This window comes from Brassica napus, chromosome C4 (genome assembly GCF_020379485.1).
Source record: "Brassica napus cultivar Da-Ae chromosome C4, Da-Ae, whole genome shotgun sequence".
NCBI classification, from domain to species: Eukaryota; Viridiplantae; Streptophyta; class Magnoliopsida; order Brassicales; family Brassicaceae; genus Brassica; species Brassica napus.
This window is the reverse complement of record NC_063447.1, coordinates 29,043,208-29,051,787: the sequence shown is the minus strand read 5'-3', so window position 1 is coordinate 29,051,787 and position 8,580 is coordinate 29,043,208. Positions and strand designations below refer to the sequence as shown.

The 8,580-nt window shown below is 34.5% G+C and overlaps 2 protein-coding genes across 2 annotated transcripts; both read right to left on the bottom strand.

The window, feature by feature from the left end:
* Positions 1 to 3,442: 3,442 nt before the first annotated feature.
* On the bottom strand, positions 3,443 to 5,405 carry LOC125585973. Its single transcript, XM_048755719.1, has 2 exons — positions 4,601 to 5,405; positions 3,443 to 4,341 (listed from the first exon to the last, which is right to left on the bottom strand). The coding sequence occupies exons 1-2, from the start codon at positions 5,403 to 5,405 to the stop codon at positions 3,443 to 3,445; spliced, it is 1,704 nt and encodes a 567-aa protein (XP_048611676.1).
* Positions 5,406 to 6,882: 1,477 nt separating this feature from the next.
* LOC106447737 (putative F-box protein At1g71320) lies at positions 6,883 to 8,046 on the bottom strand. Its single transcript, XM_048753856.1, has 2 exons — positions 7,716 to 8,046; positions 6,883 to 7,549 (listed from the first exon to the last, which is right to left on the bottom strand). Exons 1-2 carry the CDS (start codon positions 8,044 to 8,046, stop codon positions 6,915 to 6,917), a joined length of 966 nt encoding a protein of 321 aa, XP_048609813.1. The 3' UTR covers positions 6,883 to 6,914.
* Between the last annotated feature and the right edge of the window lie 534 nt (positions 8,047 to 8,580).

Below are 8,580 nucleotides of genomic sequence, written 5' to 3'. Positions count from 1 at the left end.
TTTATTTTTTCACATAAATATTCTGACTCTCTGTTAAAACTTAAAAGGGCCATTAATCAGAAATTAATTGCCCTAATAAAAATAGTAATTCAGAAGTCATGCAATCAATCTTCAGTAATTTTCTCATAATGCATCATCTCTATAGAAAAAAAAAACCTCACGCCCTAGCTAGAACATAGCATTGCCCCCGAATTCTTGTACGTCTAACTTTGAGGTCGGATATCAGTTTAGTACTTATCTACATACAGAAGGAATACAAAATTCAGTAACCCAGCTACTATGTGATACATTTACTAAACAAGCTTAATGTTTCGATCCTAGATCAAATGGGTACTGTAAACTAAAGAAATTCTTACATCTACTATGATCCATTCAGGATTGCAAAAGTAAAAGACAGTTATTTTTGTAGTTGTTGGCAATTAGAAAAATTTAAATTGCTTGCTAGCTATTTCATCATGCAATTAACTAATATTTTTCTTAACTAATGATAACTGGAACAACATCTTGAAGAAGGGCATGATCTTTGCCGAAACCAGCTACATTAATTAAGCAGAGTGAGACTCATCTTAATCACATGATCATCATCTTCATTCATGTGATCAATTTTTTTCTTTCTTGTTCAGGTACTCGGTGTTCAGTTTGATGATTACTAACCTAAAATTAATTAGTAATAAATGAATTTGTACTATTTTCCTTATGGAGTATTGTTTAAGATTTTTTCCAACTTTCGACTTGGGACGATATTCGTAATATTCGGTCGTTTCAAAAAAAAAAGACATCTCTTGATGTTGATGGTTGTTGTAATCAAAAATCTGATGAAGCTGAGGAGGGAGTGTAGAGATCAGGTCTAAGTGGACGTTGGATCTAAAGCTGCCTTGTTTAGACAAGATGACTGAACTAGGATGAATGACCTTCTTTTTTTTTATCAACGGATGCATGACCTTCATAAGTGGTGATTACATTGCTTGGAATGATCTATCCACTCTCTTCTTCACTTTACACAAAGATGCAATATTGCAACGCTAAAAACTCTTTGCCAAAGAGAAAACCCCATAGGAACACTAAATCTTGTAAGGTTTTAGATCATCATGATCATCAAAAGAACACATAAATTATGTTTAGCTGTTTTACGTACCGTATTTTCTCCATTTATACAAACTGTGTTTATCGTAATACTTTTTAAAATTTTGACTATACACTTCTTGGCCAGAACATTTTTTTTACATCAAACTTAGCAGTAACTTATTTAAAACTGTTCCAAGATAAACAATAACAAATCAAATACTATAAAGGGATTTGCCAAAAGACCTAAAACTTGATTTTAAATGCAAAACTGCATCCTGAATTCAATTAAATGCAAAAATAACCCAAAAAATAGTAAAATTAGAGTCATTTCTTTATTACCAAACAGAAAACATGTATCATTTTTATGGTTATAACCCTGTAGAGTCTTCTCAGGTCAGTGGAATTTTCTATGAGAGTTTTCTCATGTATTTAAATTTTAAAATATTTTATAAAATTTATAAAAAAACATTTTGATGGAAAATAAATTGAAATTATGTTATTATATATTTCTAAATGATGTAAATTTAGATATATTAAAATTGAATTGTTTTCAATATAGATAAATGAATATAGGTTGTAAGTCATAATTGTCCTTAGTTTAGGATTTAGTAACATATGTTGCAGTAATTTTAGCAAAAAAGAAACATATGTTATAGTATTGTTTGTATTTAAGGGTTAGATTATAGAATCTTAAATCTTTTAAAAGAAAATTAATTTTGACATATATGTGTTTAGTTTTGTATATAAAACACTTTATAAATTGATCTTATATTTAACGAAGTGTTTGTTGCTATTTAATTATTTATTTCATTTTAGGGTCAAGAAGACTTCAACATATGATGCATTAGAAGACTTCCCCATGACAAATAATATATTTAGGGTTTATAATACTTCTTGAGATGTTTTCTAATACATTTTATGTTAGAAGACTTCACAACAAGTCTTCCGAACCGAAAATATTTAACCTAAATGAAATTTTTGTCTTCTTATAAAAAGAAGAATTACACATTTTCTCTCTTCCTCTCAAATGGCTACAACAAAAATGTAATGTTTCTCACTCTAAGACTCTCCAACCTCTCTCTAAGCATAAAAAGTTTTATTTTGAATTTTTTCTATGTTTTGAATCCAGCTTAACTATGCAGGTTTTTCAGATCAGAGTCGGAATTCAGTTTTCATTAGCAGATTTTTCGAGAAGTCTTCTGAAACGAATAGTAAATTTAGGCTTTAGAAGACTTCTACTTCCAAATAGAAGTCTTTTTTTTTTGAAACTCAACATAAGTCTTCTAGTGCATTTTATGTTAGAAGACTTCCCAAGAATTCTGAACCAAAAATATTTAACCTAACTCGAATTTGTGTCTCCTTATATAAAAATAATTTACACATTATCTCTCTTCCTCTCAAATGGCTGCAACAAATTTGTAATGTTTCTCACCCTAAAACTCTCCAACTTCTCTCTAATCTCTTTGAACTTGAAGACACCAAACTTTATATCAATTTATCATCTTTTTACCTCATGTCTTTCTCACTACTTTATTTTGTTTTTGCTGGTTTTTCTTTCATGATTTTTATCTTTCACTCCTTAAAATGTAAATCTATAAATTTTGGATATGTATTTTTGTGTTTTATATGTTCGATTAAAAAACTATAGATTCAGCCTACTATGATTATTTTATTTATTATTTAAGCATAACAAGTTTTAATTTTAAAATTTTTCTCTATTTTGAAGCCATTTTAACGTTTTTGATATGCATGTTTTTCAGTTATGAGTCATCCGGACTTCGGATTTCAATAGCATATTTCTCTAGAAATCTTATAGAGAAGTCTTATGGAAAATCGGCTATGCAAACTGCCGAAATTGGTAAGATTTTATTTTTCACCAATTAATTTTTGTGTTTTTTGTGTGCTAAATCTAAATAAATTTATAGATTTAACTTAATGTGATTATTTTATTATTATTTTAGTTTTTTTTTTTGAACACAACTTCGTATTAAAGTGGAAGGCTAGTTTTGGACAAGTCCATTACAGAGAGCACTCTTGGCTAATGAATCAGCCAAGGAATTAGAGGAACGAGTAACAAACATAAAGGAATGCATGCAGTAAACGAAATAGATAGAGTCTCCATGTCCCGGATGATTCCGAAGAGCTCAGCCGGAGGGAACTTCAAGTTGATAGCTGCAAGCAGCCCTTGACAGTCTGACTTAAGGCAGATGTTTGAGTAACCGAGAGACTTGGCGTTGAGGATGGATTCCCGGACGGCCAGTGCTTCCGCTTGTAGCGAAGATTTGACGTTGAGATGAGTGCAAGAGCCTTTAAGCAGAATGCATCCTTAGGTAGATTGAAAGGACCATCCGCATCCTGCCATTGGCGATCCCTGCTTCTAAGCTGCGTCAGAGAAAACGAAAATAGTATCGTGACTCGTCCTCTGTTGCTCCTGGCGATTGATAGACGTGTGGTGGTGGCCTTGGCTTGGTTGAGCATGTTGCCATTCCCTAGCGTAACTGATGGATTGGTTAAACACATCGGAGGGGGATGATACTCTGTTTTCAAACACAAGTTTATTCCTAGCTAGCCAAATTCCCCAACAAATCCAAGGAAAGAGATCAATGGAGACTCCTAGTGGAGGGAGGAAGATAGCTCCATGAAGGGAGATCAGCGCCTCTTTGAAAGAAAGGAACTCATGGACAATGACACTCTGTTTTAGCAGAGAAAAGGCCCATACATCCTTCGCAAAAGGGCAGTGTAAGAAGAGATGATCCACAGTTTCAAGTTCTCCACATCTACCACACATAGTATTGAGTAACATGCCACGCTTCCTGAGATTCTTGCCTATTGGGAGGGCCCCTTGTAGGATTTTCCACATAAACACCTTCAATTTTGGTGCAAAAGCTCCAGACCACACATGCTTTTGCCAATCCAACGTAGTCGAACCCAAGGAGGCCAAGGATAGCTGGGAGTCGATCCCCACGGGAGAGTTAAGAAGAGAGGTAGCCACGAAGTATCCTGATTTAGTACTATAGTCAACAGACTTTGAAGCCAACCAGGCATAGGAGTCTCGTCCACCCGTGATACTTGGTTTGAGAAGAAGAATATCAGGAAGGAGATGAGGTAGAACGCTCTCAATCTTCCATATATTCCATTCCTTTGACTCTCTACATAATAAGTCCGCCACCATCAGATTATGAGCACATTCATTGACCGGACCATATGGAGTAATAGGTGAGGTTGTACTTATCCAAGCATCTCGCCAGACCCTAGTCTCCTCGCCGTTACCAATCACTGAGCCAAGATTTGTGAGTAAGAGATCTCTGCCTGCCAGAATGCCTTTCCATCTGTGAGATGAGCCTGCTGCTGGGGTGATGCGAAGGAAGGAGGTTCTGTGGCAGTAGCGACCTCAAAAGACCCGAGCTAGAAGTGATTCAGGGCGAGTGACTATTCTCCAAGCTTTCTTAGCTAGCAATGCAGTATTGAAACACTGGATGTCTCTTATCCCTAACCCTCCTTTAGCTTTTGGTTTGGTTATTTTGTCCCAAGAGACCCCAACACATCTTCTTGGTGTTCTCAACCGCGTCCCACCAGAACCGAGTGAGTGCTGATTGATTTCGCTTGCATAGGCTCATAGGCAGCAGAAAGCAGGTCATTGCGTATGATGGGATAGCCGATAAGACTGATTTCAGCATTGTTAGCTTGCATGTGCTAGATAGGCGTCTAGAAGGCCAACTCCTCGCTTTTTGCCTAATCTGATCAACTATACTAGTGAACAGGTCTTTCTTTCTTCGACCAAAGTGTTCGGGTAGTCCGAGATATTTTCCCACCCCTCCTTCTCTAGAGATACCGAGATAGTTGAGAACATGCGATCGTGTCTCCTGCGGTGTTTTCGCCGAGAAAGAGATGGAGGATTTGCTGGCACTAATCATTTGTCCCGAAGAGGCCTCATACTGTCGAATGATATCGGATAAAGAAGCAATGCTGGCCTGATCAGTTTTTAAGAAGAACATAGTATCGTCCGCGAAGAGCAAATGGATGATACGAGGCCCCAATCTTCCCGCTCTCAGTCCCGTGAGATTGCTTCTAGCCTGTGCTCTCTTACAAAGACCCGATAGAACTTTCCCGCAAAAAATAAATATGTACGGGGAAAGCGGGCCGCCTTGCCGGATCCCTCGCATGGGAACAACATTGCCACAAACTGCATCATTGATAAGGAAGGAGTACGACACAGATGAGATGCATGCCATGATGAGATCCGTCCAATGAGTTGCAAATCCAAATCTGCCCAGAACTGCCCTGATGAAAGACCACTCAAGTCTGTCGTAAGTTTTGCTCATATCGGTTTTGACCGCCATAAAATATTATTATTTTAGTTTAAAATTTTATTTTTCTTGGTTTATCTTTCTTTCTAAAAAGTAAGATATTGTAACTGTTTTATTCTTATTCAAGCTTTATTTTATTTTATTTTTTTTTGTTGAAATCATTTTAAACATTTTTAGATATGCAAGTTTTTCAGATTTAAAGACTATGTACCAGATTTGATAGCAGACTTCTCGGCAGACTTCACGAGCATAATTCCCAAACAGATTTCTTAGAATATTTTACGTGAGAAAATTAAAATTGAAGTGGAAAACTTAACAACTGATGGGAATGAATACAAAATATTTGATAAAAATCATACATTATTTGTAATTACTTGGATTTTAAAAACCTATCAACTTTTAGAATTGTCAAATTCCACATAAATTTTGGTTCCAATAACCTCTTCCCTCCCCTAAAAGTTTTTAGTCGATGAGAAGGAACACAAGTAAAAAAAACATAAACAAGTAAAAACAATCCATTATATATTAATTGAGAAATATTACAACATTCTTTTGTAGCCACGTGTCACCATGAAAATGAAATTCAGAATTCTTAGAGAAATAAGTTGGTCTATCTTAACTTATATTATAATTTTTATTAAACTAACTATTAAATTTATAAATAGTGTACAAAAGAATATTCTCGCACTTTCCTTAGATAAAAGCTACGGAATTACCTAATATGATTAACGTATATATGACAATTAATGATTATGAATAATAAATATTTGATTACAATTTTTGTATCTTAGTTCTTTTTTGTTTAATTTTATATTATTAAAAGATTTTAAACAACTACATTAACCATATAATAAAAAAAATATTTTTTTCTTATATATTATATTTTGAATTTTTAATACGACTATAAATTAATAAAAATGTTAAATGTCTCACACTAAAATTTTGTGATCAATGGTTTAACTCTTTTTGGTAATAAAAAAAATACAAATGATCATAAATCGTATGAATATGAAGTCTCATTTACTAGACATTCATATTATATATTAATATAGTTTAAAATTGAACTATATAACATAGAAAAATACTTAAATATGATAATTTCTAAACTTGTATTGAAACCTTAATATTTAAATTTTGAAATTTGTAAAAAAAATCGCACATTAGAAATTTTGTGTTTATCGTATGAGATATAAATTCTCAATAATAAATATTTATATTAAAATATACTATATATTTATATCCATGTCATTGAAATTTAGTTATATACCATATAAAATAAATAAAATGATTGTTTTGATTTATTTACCAAAAAAGTATCGTAACTAAACAAGATGTATTGTTTTGATTTATATGCTTACTTTTATTTAATTATATACATAATCCGTAAATGAATACAAATAAACAATATATAAAAATTATTTTTATATATAACATTTATCCTGCGTAGCTGCGCGGATCTTAAACTAGTTATTAATTAAAGAAAGAGAAAAGAGAAACATATTTTGTTTGTTCTTGTCTACGCTTGAAGCATGCACCATGAAACTAGACCGAAAAAACAAAGTTCTCCGTACACAAAACTGTTCGACGGTGTTCATCACTGACATGCTCCAAAAAATTGTTAGGTGGCTCATTTCCTCTATTAAGATTATAAGCTGCAAGACCAAGCTTCCAATAGTTTGTGTCTAAACAATCCAAACTTGACGTGTCAGTTATAAGGATCTTTTCCCACTTCACACTCGGATCTTCTTGCTGCAAACACCGGACTTCCACAGTCGGATACTGTAGCACATCAGATATGCATAAACGATCTCTTAGGCTCCATATTGTGTACACACTTTCACAGTATCTAGAATACCAACGCGGTAATAACACATCACGAAATTTTTCAGTGTGAAGATCTATGGCTCCGAGTTTGGCGGATAAACTCGGAAGCCTATAATCAAACTCTTTCAGCCAAAAAAGTGATTCATTTGCAAAGACTGATAATTTATCATTGCCAAGTTCATCGTAAGTAAGAGGAAAACAAATGTGCTGTCGTTCACCACTTTGGAGGTTAAGGACTTCGGTCTTGACAATATTATCACCTTCAGCAAATAAATACATCAAGATTACTTTGTATGCTCCTGTAACTATGTCTCTTCCAAATCCCACACTAACTGGCAACGTACCCGCCCAACCTAAGAAAAAGCAAGCATTTTCGAAAATAAAATATACTTAAAGTTTATTTCCATCTACCTTTTGCAATTAATAAATTTTAAATGTATTTTAATTATGTAAAAACTAATCAATCAAGGTTGTTTAAATCTATTAGCAAAGTTATAACTAGAAGTGGTTCGTACATACCTGACAAGCCTGTATACTCTCGCAAAAGCTCAGGAGAAAGAATCCGGAGTTTTCTCGTTGCCGGGTTAATCAGATAAATGTATCCGAAGTTGTAGATGCAGACCAAACCGTTGCAGTACCCCATTATCCAACCAACATCACTGGTTGGATATGGATGTGGAAACTTGTAAGTATGAATAATGATTTTGCTGTGGTCGTGATGGTTTTTTGAAATATTCTCCAAATATATGGTTCTTGAATAACGATCAGTAGACATTTCAACTCTAAGAACAAAGACTTTCGTATTTGACCTAGCAAGACGTTTCTTGGCGAGATAGCTGGACTCCATCATTGTTTTCCATTGTTTCGACACGGATTTGAATCTAGAGAGGGACTTCTCGGGAAGACGCTCGAGAAGCTCGAGAAGCCAGTCTTCTGATACATGATCTGTTACAACTTGGACGATGCGAGGTCTTTGTCTTTCCTCTTGGTTGCGTGAGTTGCTCTGAAGATCTTCCTCTTGTCGTATTATGTTGTACGCTTCTTCCAAACTTGGTAGAGGGATCCGAGATGCTACTTTTGAGAGCGCATTGTCTGAAACTTGTGCTCATCCAGTCCATACAAGAATTGGTGAACGATATCATCTTCACGTTCTTTCTCTTGTAAAGAAGCCAAATCACATTCACAGTTCCCACACCTACAAACATGCAACGGCCTATAGTAAGTGTCCATGATTTTGGTGAGCTTCCTGTAATAAACTTCAACAGGCCTTCCATGCTGTTTACAATTCGCCAAGTTTTCTTTTATCTTTTGCCTGCGAGGTCCATTGGTGACAGATAAATGCCTCTTCAGATGTGAGAGGTAAGGAGGAATAGGAATTAGTGTG

What these genes read in the sequence shown, in the direction of transcription:
- LOC106447737 (XM_048753856.1), bottom strand. Translation starts at nt 8,046, where the DNA reads ATGATGGAGTCCAGCTATCTCGCCAAGAAACGTCTTGCTAGGTCAAAT. An exon ending in AGAGTATACAGGCTTGTCAG is followed by an intron (nt 7,550 to 7,715) that starts GTATGTACGAAC and finishes GCTTTTTCTTAG; the next exon opens with GTTGGGCGGGTACGTTGCCA.
- LOC125585973 (XM_048755719.1), bottom strand. Translation starts at nt 5,405, where the DNA reads ATGGCGGTCAAAACCGATATGAGCAAAACTTACGACAGACTTGAGTGG. An exon ending in CACCAAGAAGATGTGTTGGG is followed by an intron (nt 4,342 to 4,600) that starts GTCTCTTGGGAC and finishes ATCTTGGCTCAG; the next exon opens with TGATTGGTAACGGCGAGGAG.